Source organism: Microtus oregoni, unplaced genomic scaffold (assembly GCF_018167655.1).
Source record: "Microtus oregoni isolate MIOR12 unplaced genomic scaffold, Mior012 000081F_ref0000091, whole genome shotgun sequence".
Taxonomy (NCBI): domain Eukaryota; kingdom Metazoa; phylum Chordata; class Mammalia; order Rodentia; family Cricetidae; genus Microtus; species Microtus oregoni.
In genome coordinates this window covers 3,659,762-3,675,425 of record NW_024544541.1, presented here as the reverse complement: position 1 = coordinate 3,675,425, position 15,664 = coordinate 3,659,762, and the positions used below count along the sequence as shown (strand labels likewise).

Sequence of the window (15,664 nt, the reverse complement as noted above, 5' to 3'; positions counted from 1 at the left end):
TGTCTTATGGCTTTACCTGTGCTCTAATACATTTTGCTCCTCTGTCAACTAGTTGGTATCTCCCCTGACTCGGCCTTTTTTCTTCCTGTATCTCTGCTTAGATTTCCTGCCTGGCTCTATCCTGCCTTGCTGTAAGCCAAATCAGCTATTTTATTAACCAGTGGGAATAAAACATACTCACAGCATGCAAAAAGGTTATCCCACAGCATGGGTCTTTCTCCACATGTGTATAACTGAATAGTGTAATGATGTCCCGTGTGCCCACTGCCTTCTCCGATAGTCACAAACATTTTAACCATTTTGTTTTATCTGTTCTCACCCCCTGACACTCAATAACCTCCCTGCTATTCCCAGAGTATTATAAAGATTTTTTTTTGTTTATTTTGTTTTTTGTTTTACCACATGACCCTGACTGTCCTGGAACTCACCACCTGCCTCTGCCTCCCCAGTGTTGGAATTAAAAGTGTGTACCACCATGCCCAGGCCAGAGATGTAGATTTTTGATACCAAGCCCTAGCTAAGGCATGGCAATTTTTTTATTTGTTTTATTTTTTTAATTATGTATATGCATTTGTAGCTATAGGCATGTGGATACATGCAAACAGAGGCCAGAGGCTCATATCCTCCTGGAACTGTATTTACAAGAGGTGGTTGTGAGACACCCAGTGTAGATTCTGGGAACCAAACTCTGGTTCTCTGCAAGAACAGTATAAACTCTTATCCACTGAGCCATCCCTCTCGCCCCCAACTTGGCCTTTCCTGATGGGACAGGAGAGGATGGACAGGATGTGGCATGCACAAAGCTTTCCCGGGTCCTATCCCCAGCCACAGTTTCTGTGCTCTGCTGTCGTAAGCTCTGGACTGTGTCCAGAACATCTCTTAAAAACAAATTGCTTCCTGAGGAGTCATCTTTTGCTGTCTGCTTTTGCCCAGAGGCATTGGTAATGGATGAACCAATAGCTGGGGGTGGAATGCTGGAAACCGCCTGTAAAAACAGCAGCCCTGCAGTTCGCACCTAATGAGGCTGATAGCTTTTCTGCAGATGGCGTTGGCAGGCTTGACATTTGATGCCTGCTCAGCCCACCAGGGGAAGTACATCCCTCTTCCCTGGTGCAGTCAGTTCCCCATTCTAACATGACATAAGGTCACTGCACAGTGACCCAGCCTCCTCCCTCCTGAGGCAGAAATACTGCCACAGTGAAAAGGGCAAACAATTTGTCAAAGCCTGTCCTCTAATTGTGTGATGGCCATTTTAACTGTTTAGAGAAAAATATAAGTTCCCAGTATTCCATTGAGCTATGCGGTGTTCCCTACATTTTATCTTACCTGGAGAAGCTGGAGGGAGTTCTCGGGGTTAGTGAGGGGCAGCACTAAGCCCATCTGATGTGCAGGCTTTGTAGTTAGGCCCTCTTCTTGTCTTTTATGATACTGCCTGGGGCATCAGCCGATGCTTAGAAGACAGACGTGGTTTTGTTAAAGTCAACCCCCACAATAGGTTGCAGGGCTCAGCTGGTACATAGGGCTCAAGTCCTATTAACTTGTGTGTACATCAAGCTAAATCAAAATATCAATGACAGGACTCAGTGCTGCCTCCAACTCAGCCAGCCAGCTACCCTCATGCTGTATGTTTGTGCTCCTAGGTCAGTGGGACAGCATGGAGGAGTACACCTGTATGATTCCTCGGGATACCCACGATGGAGCATTTTACAGAGCTGTGCTGGCCTTACATCAGGATCTCTTCTCCTTGGCCCAACAGGTAAGAAAATGTGTATGCAGACCAGCCAGGGAAGAAAACATCTCTGTGAGTGACTTCTTGGTTCTTGCGCATATGTCTGTGTTAAGAAGCTGTTGAACTTCAGCCATGTTCAAGTCTCTGAACTCCGGGAATGGCCTTGGTGCAGAGTTCAGAAACCATTCGTGTGTAGGCTGAGGCTGTGTCGTGTTCCTGGAGCATGGGGCAGCTTGTGGATTGTAGCTGTTTTGGCAATCGTTCTTTGTGTCATTGTTGACCCTTTTAAACACCTTGCCTAAGTTCTCCTTCTAGTGAGAGTGGCTTTTTTTTTAATGTTTTTTTTTTTTTAAGATTTATTTATTTATTATGTATACAGTATTCTTAGTAGTCTGCATGGATGCCTGCAGGCCAGAAGAGGGCACCAAATCTTATTACAGATGGTTGTGAGCCACCATGTGGTCGCTGGGAACTGAACTCAGGACCATTGGAAGAGCAAGCAGTGCTCTTAACCACTGAGCCATCTCTCCAGCCCGAGAGTGGCTTTAAGTTTCACCAATGGAGGATTTTTAGAGAGCCAGTGATCCCCACTATGCTGGAGAAATGGGTTTTCTGGCCATCCAGGAGCACACACTGTTCTAACTTGCAGAATGCATAATGAGGTGGTTATATCCGCCTTGTCAGACACCAGACTGTCTTGGACGAGCTGCTCAGGAAGTGATCAGAGCACTTCAGAGACACTAACATAACAATTAGCCTTAACCATTCAGAGGGGAGAAAAACCTCCACAAGAGGGAGTTTAATTGATAGCACAGGGAAGGTTCAGAATGGCATCCTGTGATATCCCTACGCTGAAGGATCCCATCCATAGGTCTTCTGGGTCAGTAACAGGTGCCCAGTTCCATGGAGGGCATTGCAGAGGAACTCCTTTATGAGGCTAGGAGCAGCTTAGAAACCAGAGGCGAGCCGGGCCGTGGTGGCGCACGCCTTTAATCCCAGCACTCGGGAGGCAGAGGCAGGCGGATCTCTGTGAGTTCGAGACCAGCCTGGTCTACAGAGCTAGTTCCAGGACAGGCTCCAAAACCACAGAGAAACCCTGTCTCGAAAAAAACCAAAAAAAAAAAAAGAAAAAAAAAAAGAAAAAAAAAAGAAAAAAAAGAAACCAGAGGCAATGCCCACCTCGGAGCTACTGACGTGCCCAGTGAGTTGTGACAACACACCCATCAGGGAAAGTGAAAAGAAGACAGCCCCACGGACGTCCCTTTAGCATGCAAGAGTGCAGTGATTCTGTCCCATAGCACACATTCCCTCCTCCTCGCCACCAAGCTTGTGAGTGAGTGTCACCGGAGCCTCTGCTTGTGGACGCTGTGTGCTGCTGTCTTTGATGAGACACTGGTAGAGTCCTTCTTCAGCCGTCTAGATTAAGGGGAATTTCTGTCCTGATGTGGCGAGTGTTTTGCTTCATCACTGGAACTGAAGTGAGACAAAATAACTTCTGTGAAGCCCCAAGTGCAAAGCCCCGGCCTAGAGCCTCCTTGTTTCTTTTCTAGTGCATTGACAAGGCCAGGGACCTGCTGGATGCTGAGCTGACTGCCATGGCAGGGGAGAGCTACAGCCGAGCCTACGGGGTAAGTGTTTGTCTGCACGCTGTTGGCATCTAGAGCTTTAATGAGTGGGCTCTAGAGGACTCAGCGGGTTGCTGAGAACTTGCTGTTTTGGGGGTTAGCAGATACCCTGATACCAAAAGGAATGGTTCAGGTTCACCAGCTTGGAGGTTGTGTGTGCAGTAATTAGGTTGAAATGTGATCTGCTTCCATCAGGCCATGGTTTCTTGCCATATGCTGTCCGAGCTGGAGGAGGTTATCCAATACAAACTTGTCCCTGAGCGACGGGAGATCATCCGCCAGATCTGGTGGGAGAGACTGCAGGTAAGCTGGAGACAGCCCCAGTTGCCACCCCACCCCGCCCACGGCCTGTGTGAGACCCTGCACCCCACCCTTTTTCTCCTCCCCCACCTCTACTAAGCAGAACCTTCAAAAGCTAACCAACCTCAGCTGTGGCTGCGAGTGCGCCCAGCAAAGCAGCCTCCTTTGGGGCTTATCTAGAGACGGGAGGACGTGTGTCTAAGCAAATGACACTAGGATCACCATTTGGAAACCGTAAACTCCGGGTCATTGGTTCTCAGTGCTCCAGCCGAGGCCTCCACACAGTGCAGTCACCTGGAGGGCAACTCTCTTTGCCACTTAACTTAGCACACGTGGATATACACCCAGGCTCGGAATCGTTCCTGGCTCCCAAATGACTTAACTGAGCGCCAGCCTTATAAGTGTACTTACTGGCCACCAGAGTTGCTAGGTGCTCTGAGACAGAAACCCTACTGTGACAACTCTTCAGTCAGACTCCATCTAGCGTTCTGTTCAGACCTCGTAGAGACTTTCCCAAGGCCTCACCATTTCAGTGTGGCATTCTGATCATAGCAGCATGAGGAAGGAGCCGGCACCACCTCTAAGATGGTCTCACGTGCCCCTGAAAGGGCAGCCTATCCCCCAGTCCTTGAATATTTAGAGGGAAAGGTCCTCACAAAGAACAAACTGACTAGGAGTGTGGGTCAGTGGTAGAGCGCTTTCCCGGCATTCCCAGGTCCTGAGTTCTATCTCCTGCACCACACACACGCACCTAAACGCACACTGCTCGGGAACCACACACGCACCTGAGCACACACTTCTCTGGTAACTACATGTGTGCACACACTGCTCAGGAACCACACACACACCTGAGCACACATTACTTGGGCACCACACACGCACCTGAGCACGCACTGCTCGGGAACCACACACGCACCTGAGCACGCACTGCTCGGGAACCACACACGCACCTGAGCACGCACTGCTCGGGAACCACTAGTCTCCCTACAATTTTAAGCTATTTCTTCTTGGCTACATCCACACCTGATTCCCACTTCTCTCTCCAGTCAAAGTTTATGCCTCCAGGCTTTTCAGTAGGCTCTTTGACTCCAGGCTGCATTCCTGTCTAGGAAGCACCAGGGCACATTCCACTGGACAGGAAAGAGCACTGGGCACAGTCATTCGTGCCTCCGGAGTGAGCACGTACAGTTCCTCTACATGTTTTATTTGTAACTACAAATGCCCAGTGAATGTTTTGATGGAAAATTGTCTCCTGGGCACCAGAAGAATAATTCCACAGGGAAAGCCCTGCCCATTAGGATTGGACACACCTGGTGTTTGAAATGACTGTGATTGGGGTGTGGAGCTTCCAAGTCAGGGAGCTGATGACCTGCAGACGTTCTGACGTGGGGAACTTAGAAACACAGTTTGAAAGGGGCCTGAGGGAATGGGGTGGGAAGAGAGGCTCACGCTGGCTTCGCCGAGTTCAGAGCACTGCCATCCCCTTCCTGAGTCCTCTCTTCAGACAGCAAGCTGCTTTTCAGACTACAGGGAGCCAAATGACAGCATGCGGAGAAGCTAGCTGTTGGTGAGAAGTGATCAAAGCAATCACTCCGTGTACTTTTTCCTAACTTTCCAAGTCATTGTTGCCAACCTCATGGGCTGGGAAGCTGCTCCCTAAAGCTGGAAATAGAGTTGCCCTGCTGGAAACTTGGCTCTGGAAGGTGGTGTGCAGTCAAAACTCAGCGAGCTGCCGGGGCTGAAAAGCTGCCACGTTCGTGGTCAAGTCATTTCAGATCCTTAAAACCACTGCTTGCCATGAGGCAGTTGAGGAGGTCAGCCTTAGCTCCGTGTCTTTTTGCCTCAGGTTCCCAGATCAGGCCCAGTGTGCACCCTCTTCTGTTACGTACAGAAACCAGAGATCATTGTCACTAGGTTTGGGGTTTGTGAAATTCACACATGAGTGGCAGATCTCAGGAACACATCTCCCTCCTGAGAGAGGCTTTTTCTCAGCAAGAATGGGAAAGTTCACCTAACACCTAGTGATCATTTGGCACAAAATCAGCGCAGGCTGGGATGATGGCCCAGTGACGAAGGGGCTTGCTGCCAAGTCTGCTGTCCTGAGTTTGATCCCCTGAGACCTTCATGGCAGATGAGAAAACAGCTGGCTCTCTCAAGTCCTCTGTCTTCCACACATGCACCACAGCGAGCACGTGTGCTAAGGCAGAAAAAAACAGCTTAACCCCTGTGATAATAATTAAATTACTCGGTTTCCTTCTAATTATAAAGAATCTACATGGAAGTAAATTCAGCTCTTTCTTATGTTTTGTTTCTTTTGGTTTGGGGGAGGGGGCATTTGTTTGTTTATTTTGTGAATATGAGTGTTTTGTCTGCATGCATGTCTGTGTACCATATATGTGCTAGTTCCTGTGGAGGCCAGAAGAGGGTGTTGTCAAATCCCCTGGATAGACAGTTGTGAGCTGCCGTGTGGGTGCTGGGAATTGAACTTAGGTCCTCTAAAGAGCAGCCTTTGCTCTTAACCACTAAACTTCTTTCCAGCCCCTGTTTATTTGATTTTTGACTTTTGAGACAGGGTCTTACCATGTAGTTCCAGCTAGCCTGAAACTTGAGGTATAGACCAGTCTCAGACTCACAGAGATCCTCCTGCCTCTGCCTCCGCCTCTCTCTCTCTCTCTCTCTCTCTCTCTCTCTCTCACACACACACACACACACACACACACACACACACTCACTACATTGGAGACAGCAAGATGGCTTAACAAATAAAAGTGCTTTCTGTCATGTCTGCCTGCCTGAGTTCAGTTCCCAGAATCCACATGGTGGATAGATAATGGTTTCCAAACTGTCCTCTGACCTCCACATGCATGATGTGGTTTGTGCATGCCTGTGTACATACAAATGGAGAAAAAAATATTTACAACCCACAAAGGAATTTAATTTAATTTACCCTTTACCACAGTCCTGTGAAGTTAATACTATCTTCATTCCAATCCACAGGATGGTCAAAAAGGTTAAATAATTTTTCCAAAGTCACAGTAATCACAGCCAGGACACAGCTCCAGGCACCACGCCCCACTGCTCCTCCACCTGTTGACAAGTCCCTGGGAGGCGAGCAATGCATTCGCAGGGAGCAGACGTGGCTGCTGCTATGGGGTTCAGGTGGAGCAGAGACAGGTCTAACCCTCGTTTCTGAACATTCCAGGGCTGCCAGCGTATTGTGGAAGACTGGCAGAAAATCCTCATGGTGCGGTCCCTGGTGGTCAACCCTCATGAGGACATGAGAACCTGGCTCAAGTATGCAAGCCTATGTGGCAAGAGCGGCAGACTGGTGAGTAACCCCTACTCCAGGGGTGGTGCCCTGCCCAGTTCTGTTTGTAACTTGCCCTCTTGTTTTTAAGGCTCTTGCTCATAAAACCTTAGTGTTGCTCTTGGGAGTTGATCCGTCTCGGCAACTGGACCATCCTCTGCCAACAGTTCACCCTCAAGTGACCTACGCCTACATGAAAAACATGTGGAAGAGTGCTCGCAAGGTATGTTCCTACCCACCCCGCCAGGAGGAGTCAGTGTCCTTGCCATACCTACAGTGTGGAGGGAGTCCCAGTCAGAGAGAGACATCTGTACCTTTGGTCAATGATGCCTGTAGTCGCAGTTGTGGTGGTTGGGATCTGAAGAGTGCTGCCCTACAAGAGAAGGCTGACGTTGGCACCAAGTCCTGTGTTTGTGCGGTCATGGACTAGTGTTTTTAAAGACCAGCTGGGTTTCTCTCTCAGACTTCTGGACTCCTTTCTTGTCATCGGTTTGGGCTCCAGTGTGTCAGCCATGCCAGGAGAGATACCACAGCAGGGAGGGAAGATCTCCCTGATGCCAGCCTAGAATTCCTCCTTGTTTGCAGACAAGTCCTTGGGAAACAGACAAGCTCTTGGGTTTTGTTTTGAAACAATCTCTGGATGATGGTGGCGATTTACAAAATATAGTCCTCGGAGGCAAGACCAGGCTTGGGCCCCTGTCATCCCTCCCTACAGGAGAGAACTCAGCCTTCTCTCCCCACTGCAGTCTTGTAGTGTTCCCTAAGGTGGTTGACTCGGATGACTTTGAATGCTACCCAGAATGAAGTCAGTAGCAAAGTACCTGCACTTTAACTGGGCCTTGCCCTCTGCTATTGCCCAGATTACCCACAGCATACAGACTTTCTGAGTCGTACAAATTCTGGTGAGTGTTAAGCAGAGACTGCTCATTCATTTCCCAACTGCCAAATAATCACACAGAAGTTTTATTAATTACAACACTGTTTGGCCAACAACTTAGGCGTCTTTCTAGCTAGCTATTATCTGGTTTTTTGGGGTTTTTTTTTTTGTTGTTGTTTTTTTTTTTTTTGGTTTTTCGAGACAGGGTTTCTCTGTGGCTTTGGAGTCTGACCTGGAACTAGCTCTGTAGACCAGGCTGGTCTCAAACTCACAGAGATCTGCCTGCCTCTGCCTCCTGAGTGCTGGGATTAAAAGCGTGTGCCACCATCGCCCGGCTCTAGCTATTATCTTAAATTAACCCATTTCTATTCATCTTTGTATCACCATGAGGCTGTGGCCTACTGATAAGGTTCTGGCATCTTTCTCCTTCAACAGCTACATGGCATCTGCCTGACTCCACCTTCTTTCTCCCTGCATTCAGTTTTGTTTTCCCACCTAGCTCTATTCTGCCCTGTCATACGCCAAAGTAGCTTCTTTGTGAACCAATGGTAATAAAATATATTCCCAATATACAGAGGGAAATCCCATATCATCTCCCCTTTTCTGTCTAAATAAAAAGAAAGGTTTTAACTTTAACATGGTAACATTACATATAACAAAGCAGGTATCAAGCAAGAATTACAGTTACAATATTTAGTCTATTAGTATCTGGCAAAATTAAAAAAAATTCTATCATGTTTTATTGTTGTGAGTCTAAAGTTTTATATCTAATTTATCTTTTATCATAACTAAGGAAAACTATAACTATCTGTCTTAAACTCCATTAAAGACCCCAGAAGGATATAATATTACCTAAGTAAACTGGAAGGGCATTGTAAGCAACTTCCAAAGGTCTAAAATTGACAGAAACATCTCACTGCCTGGACAGTCACCCAAAGTTTTATAATGTTAAGGCATCCATCTTCAGCCCACAGGCCCTTAGTATCTGGCAGACTTTTCCATAAAGAAAGAAATTTGAAAGACAGTTTCGCCTATATTGGCAGTTTGTCAATCACTTTCTTCTGTGTCCTGAAGAATGTCTGGCAGACTTTTTCATGAAGGAGGATCCTTGGAGGACTGTCTCACCTTCTTTAGGCAAGTTCAGCAGTCATCTTTCTGTGGGTCCTGCATGTCTAGTTTACGTAGCATACCGTCAAACAGTCCAGGCAAGAGCAGTCTCTTGCTCAAATGGCTAGCAAACTCCGTGAGGAGCCTCTTCAATGCCCGTCTTCCTCTTGAAATAATTGGTGCTGCCAGCAGCAGACATATCTCACTGTCCAGAAAACTCTAAGTTCTTAAAACATTTTAAATGCTGTATTCTGTAGGTCTTTGAAAGGTTTGAAGAATACCTGTTCCTCTGAGATATATCTCTGTATATCTAGAAAACCTAACTAACATGGCTACAAGCTTGACTATTATAGATGACTATCTGTTAACCCATAATTTTAATTATACATTATATTTTTATTTGAGCTATATAAACATAATACCTTAAACAAGAATAGAAATAGACATATAATAAAATTGACCTTAAATTTGTATCAATAAACCAAAGTCCATACCAATGTTAAGTATTCATTTCTGTATCAGATGAGGTTCAAGATTTAGAAACCTATTTGAAGAATGATGAGAGCTAGTGACATCACAGAGTATAAGGGCTCTGAACACCTGGCACCAAAACTCCTGGTGTAGTTCCTGCTGGGCAAGCTCTTGAGGGCACTGAGTGATCCTGGGCGAGCTCTTGAGGACACTCGCCCTTAATCTTAGCATTCAGGAGGCAGAGGCAGACAGCTCTTTGAGTTCAAGGCCAGCCTGGTTACATAGTGAATTTCAGAACATCCAGAGCTATGCATAGAAACCCTGTCTCAAGAAAAAAAAGAAAAATGGATTAAGGGTATAACTGGAAAACAGAACATATGTTTGGCCTGTGTGAGGCCAATTGTCAGCATCACAATTTTTATTTATTTATATGTATAAGTGTTTTGCCTGCATGTTTGTGCACCACATGTATGCCTATTGCCTGCAGAGGTCAGAAGAGAATTTTGGATCCCCTGGAACTGGAGTTACAAGTGATTGTGAGCTATCATTTAGGTACTTGTACCTAAACCCAGGTCCTCTGCAAGAGCAACTAGTGCCAGCTTCCCGGCCCCCAGCACCATAGTTCTGTTGGAGCAGAATTTCCCAGCCCTGCTGTGGTCTACCTGCTTACTGCACATCGTGTTCCCTTACCTCCTTCTCTGGTCCCTGGGCACTGAGGATCACGTAAAGGAGCATCATCCTTCAGTCTGAACCCACACCCACCAGCTGTGCTCACGGGGCACTTATTGGGTGTAGGCTCTGTCCCCAGTGTTCTTTGTTTGGTTTTTGATTTTTTTCAAACTTTACTTCCTCCTGACTCAGTCTCCCAAATGATTTGAAGTGTATGCCACTATGCATGACATTAAACCACTATTTCAGGCAAGGCACGGTAGCACATTCCATTAATCCCAGCAAGTGGGAGGCAGAGGCGGGTGGATCTCTGTGGGCTTGAGGCCAACCTAGTCTACAGAGTGAGTGCCAGGACTGTATAGAGAAACCCTTCCTCAAACCAAAAAAAAAAAAAAAAAAAACAGGCCGGGCAGTGGTGGCACACACCTTTAATCCCAGCAGTTGGGAGGAGGCAGAGGCAGGCAGATCTCTGTGAGTTCAAGGCCAGCCAGGTCTACAAGAGCTAGTTCCAGGACAGGCTCTAAAACTACAGCGAAACCCTGTCTTGAAACCCCCCCCCCCCAAAAAAAAACACAAAAATATCTATTTTTTAGTACTAACTGATTTCTTACATTTAAAAGTATGTAGGTTTAGTCTTACGCATAGCCAGAGAGTTTTGCTTTCCATCTAGGCCATTTTTACATGGTAGCCTGTTTCTGTTATAGGAAAGATCAGAATTTTACATGACTTACTATAAGAAGACCTAATGCTTTTGTTTGTTTGTTGGCCTCAAACTTAGAGATCCGTCTGCCTCTGCCTCCTGCGTGCTGGGACTAAAGCTGTGTGCCGCCACTGCCCACTAAAGCTTCTTGACGCGTTGGGTCCCCTTCCCTCTGTAGAGAAGCATGTACAACCTTGGCAGCATCCTCACGCTGTTCTCCCTGTTGGTGGGTTTAGGCTACATCACTTTTTAATGTATACTTTACATGTTTGCACAGTCCACCTGTCCTAGAAGCGCTCGCTGAGGCTACAGCTCCATGGCAGCAGCGCTTGCCCGGCACCACCAAACAAAACCCGAACAAAATCCTATGGCCCCATGTGTCAAGATGCTGGCGTGTCTGGGTGCAGCAGGCTGGCCTGCACTGCTCCTGCTCAGCGTAGCTGTCTGTTCCTTAGATGCCCACTACTTGCCTCCTGTCAGATCCCAGACCTGATGGCTGGAGGATGCTGTAAAGACTCTCCCACGCCACTGCCCCACTTTAGTGGCCTGTCTAGATGATGACTTCCCTCCTCCACTTGGGTGCATGAGGGTCTTCTCTGTTTTCATGTGGGTTTGGGCTTGTAGCTGATCTGCGGTGGCGAAGACTCCAAGTGTCGTAGTGTTTTACATCCATGCCAAGATTCACTAGCTGGAAACTGTTCCCATCATCCTGATTTCCCGTGGGGCAATACTTTGTTAGTGAAGCATGCTCTTGTTTCGGATTGCTTCATCTGAATTGTTACCTGTGTTGGTCAGGCATGTGGGTTTCCCAGGACTTGTTAAAGGATAATTAGAGTTGGCAGGGAAAGCTAACATGTGAGTAAATTATGAACATTCTGGAATAACCCAGCTCTCTCCAGGCAGCACACCCTGTTTTCTGTCCAGTGTGGTCCTCACCCTTGTATCTCAGGGTACCCTTTTTGGAAAGTGCTGGTTTAGGTCCCCTGACAGTTGGGCAACATGCCAAGTGGCTCTCTGCCTTTGCCTTGCACAGATCGATGCTTTCCAGCACATGCAGCATTTTGTCCAGACCATGCAGCAGCAGGCCCAGCATGCTATTGCCACTGAGGACCAGCAGCACAAGCAGGAGCTGCACAAGCTCATGGCCAGGTGAGCCCCGCCTGTTGTCCAGCGCTTCTGCAGAGCACACTCGTGGCACCTGGAGTAGCTTGTTGCTGACATCCCTCAGTTTTCTGCAGAGTATCCCAGGCAGCCATCAGCTTGTCTGCTACAGTCTCTGCCCCTTACTTCCCAGGGCTCTGGCAGCAAGAGCACTTACGTGCTAACCTCCAGCTGCTGTCCAGCTGTGGGGTTCAGTACCTTATTTCTAAACACGTTTTTTAATTTTACATGTGTGTGTGTATGTGTGTGTATGTGTGTGTGTGTACTCTCAAGTCACAAAATGCATGTGGAGATCAGAGGACATCTGACAGAAATCAGCTCTCTCCTCCACCATAGGAGTTCCAGGGATTGAACTCAGGTCATCAGGGTGGTGGCAGAGGTCTTTACCCACTGAGCCATCTCACTGACTCAGGCTTCTTGTTTTAAAATGGCACCTATACTACTGATTCAAAGTGTAGATAGCCCTGACTCCAGGTAAGTTAGTCCCTCTGTGCCTGTATAAAGGAGCAGTAAGAACACCTGTCTCCTAGGGTGATGTGAGGTGCAGGAGCCCACTATCAAGGACAGAGAGCAGTACCTAGATTTGAGTAGCAATCAGCGGGTGCTCTCATTAGTACCATCACCATCTGGAATGGAGGGGAGGAGAAGGAGGAGGAAAAATATCAATGAGAAAAAAGTAGTGAACAACTGTCCTGCACAAAGCTTGCTTATAGAGTCCTGCAGGAACACCTGTACCTGGGATCTGGTTTATGCTGTCATTGGAATGCACAGATCTGAAGAAAAGACACCTCCAAGATTTCTATAGACCTCCCCTTCTCTTCCTTTCATGGGCTTGAACATCCATCAGTTGCCTCTTGAAAGCAAGAGTAAACATCAGAAGTCTTTAGGGCACCCCTAGCATCTGCTCCTCTCCTTCCGGGCCTTTGATGGGAGGGAACAACATAGGGTCTTGCTTCTCTGTTTTCAGGTGTTTTCTGAAACTTGGGGAGTGGCAGCTGAACCTTCAGGGCATCAACGAGAGCACCATCCCCAAGGTGCTGCAGTACTACAGTGCCGCCACAGAGCATGACCGCAGCTGGTACAAGGTGAGGAAGGGCCGGCACTGTCTCCAAGCCCCTGGGTTCTCTGCACGAGGAGCCCTGTTTGTGTTCTCCCATGTTCTCATGGTCACAGCCAGGCCCCTGGAATGCCTGAAGTCTGACAGAGGCCCAAGGAGCCTGTGCTTTCCTTTATGAATCCCAGGGCAGCAGAGGCGCCAGTTGAGACTTTGAGTTGAGAACCACTTCCAATGATACCCTTGTTTCGAGTGGCACTGGGGCCACACCTGTCTGACAGTCTCTCCCTTGCCTGTTATTCTAGAACATCTGGGCGTGTGGTTGTTCTCTGAAACTCTGTCTTCCCTTGTGTTATCTGTACACTAGCTGCTTTGTGTCTTCTGTCCCTGACTATTCCTCTACTGGGAATTTAGACTTGTTTTTATTGGAAATATCTAGATAACATTCTATTATATTACCAGAAACCTTTCTAAAAGACAAACAGCTAGAAAATGTATGAAAGAAGTGGCTAGCTAGTACAGGGGGTATTCCTGCTGGTGCCCGTGTCTTTAGGGGAGCACATACTCTTTTTTGGGTATCTTTTCTGGGTGATAGCTGCTTGGTTTAGCTATATCATCAGTTTCTCTCCAAAATCTCCATATTTGCCAGTGACTTCTAAATTATTCCCTCTGGGATCAAAATTGATCTGAAGACCATAGATATATTTACAATAAAAAGTATTTATCCTCTGCAGGCGCTTCATGCTGACTGGAAAACTGCACTTTGGCTGGGTGATAGCTCAGTGATAGAGCGTTTGCCAAGCATGTACAAAGCAGTGGATTCCATCCCCAGCAACATACACATGCGTATGCACACATGTATACACACACACACACACATACCAGTCCACGGTAGGAATAATGATTCCCCTTTCCAGACAGCTGCATGCCCAAAGCTAGAAAAATAACCAAACGCAGTTTTGCTTAGTGGGACCCTTATTAATCAGAGCTCACAAACCACCTGAACCCCAGTTCCAGGGCATCTGGTGTCCTCTTCTGACTTCCACAGGTACCAGGCATGCATGTGGTACATATACATATATGCAGGCAAAACATCCATTAACATAAAGTAAAATTAAAAAATAAATCTGAAAAAATAAAGCTCAGGAAGCCCCACTTTGTCACAGATGAAGTGGACCCTTTGGCCCATCACATCCACTGCCTTATGCTCTCTGCCTCTTGGCCAGCTGTCTCCACCCTGCCTTGTGAGCCCCAAGCTGCAGGCACACGTGTTTCCTTGGGTTCTTTACACATGCTCTCCAGGTACCTGTCTTTTTTCCCCTGCCAGGAAGACTCACTGCCATTGTCTCTCTTGTCTCTCTGACCCCCCTCCCTTGCCCTTCTTCAGCTTCTATTTAAGGCTTAACAAGCCCCTTTCTTTATGGAGTGCTTCAGATCACTGGTGTCCCATTGCCACTTCCTCTGACCCCATCTGCCTTGCATAAGCTGTAGGCCTTGAGGCAAGAAGTCTACACTGCTCCTCTTGCTGTGACCCCCCACAGTGCTCACCATAAAACCTAGTTCCGTTAGTGCCCAGGAGGTGAATGAGTCACATTGGTTGCAGTAATGCCCCCTTCCTGTGTGTCTGTAGAAGCAGTCTCGTCCTGCTGATCTCAAGGCCCCGTCCCCAGGGTGGACTTAGAATGTCAAGCCCTGCCCCGACACTAGCCTCACACTAGATCAGAGCAAGCCTGTGTCTGCCCTTGACTCTTGCCCTGTGAACCTAGGCTTGGCATGCATGGGCAGTGATGAACTTTGAAGCAGTGCTGCACTATAAACATCAGAACCAAGCCCGTGATGAGAAGAAGAAGCTGCGTCATGCCAGCGGGGCCAACATCACCAATGCCACCACTGCTGCCACCACAGCTGCCTCAGCCGCTGCTGCCACCAGCACAGAGGGCAGCAACAGCGAGAGTGAGGCTGAGAGCACTGAAAACAGCCCCACTCCCTCCCCTCTGCAGAAGAAGGTCACCGAGGTGAGCTCCTCATTCACTGAGGCTTTCTCTGAGGCAGGATGGGGCTCACACAGACGGGCTAGCCTTACTGTGTGCCAGAGGCTGTGTTTTAGTGCCTGCGTGTTGGGGAGCTGCTGTCAGGGCTGAAGAAAGGCTCCTTGCTTCCCACAGAGATGAGCTCATCCCCTTAATGCACTGTCCTGTGTGGGGGTGGCTGCCACAGCTGCAGGGCCACTCTGAGGACAGAGCCTTGCACTTCCCCTGTCTCCCTCCCTTGGGCCTGTCAGTCCAGACTGCAACAGAGCAGCCAACAAGTTCAGAGAACAGCGTGTTTAGAGCCTCCACTCCACTCCTACGGCCCTGTCAGGAAGCCGCACTATGATTTGGAAAGCAGTGGCTACTGTGGGATGCATTCTGAATGCTGTTAGCCCCAGGCATGAGTTTCCTCACACTCCTAACCGCCCTCTGAGCGGGCGCCATCAGTGTACAGCTGTGCCTGCTTCACAGACGAGAGCTGAGAAGCAGAGTCAGTGGCGCACTTATATCCCCACAGGATTTGTCCAAAACCCTCTTGCTGTACACTGTCCCTGCCGTCCAGGGCTTCTTCCGTTCTATCTCCTTGTCGAGAGGCAACAACCTGCAGGATACACTCAGGTATGGAGGGAGGATT

At 48.0% G+C, this 15,664-nt stretch overlaps 1 protein-coding gene across 1 annotated transcript in view; it reads left to right on the top strand.

Annotated features, from left to right (window-relative positions):
- Mtor (mechanistic target of rapamycin kinase) overlaps window positions 1-15,664 on the top strand; it is a 111,151-nt gene that overhangs the window by 68,682 nt on the left and 26,805 nt on the right. The window contains exons 32-40 of the mRNA XM_041643029.1: window positions 1,641-1,756; window positions 3,280-3,357; window positions 3,550-3,657; window positions 6,857-6,982; window positions 7,053-7,184; window positions 11,819-11,934; window positions 12,914-13,031; window positions 14,767-15,015; window positions 15,548-15,648. Coding sequence (XP_041498963.1) covers window positions 1,641-1,756; window positions 3,280-3,357; window positions 3,550-3,657; window positions 6,857-6,982; window positions 7,053-7,184; window positions 11,819-11,934; window positions 12,914-13,031; window positions 14,767-15,015; window positions 15,548-15,648 — 1,144 coding nt within the window. The remainder of the gene's footprint in view (window positions 1-1,640; window positions 1,757-3,279; window positions 3,358-3,549; window positions 3,658-6,856; window positions 6,983-7,052; window positions 7,185-11,818; window positions 11,935-12,913; window positions 13,032-14,766; window positions 15,016-15,547; window positions 15,649-15,664) is intronic.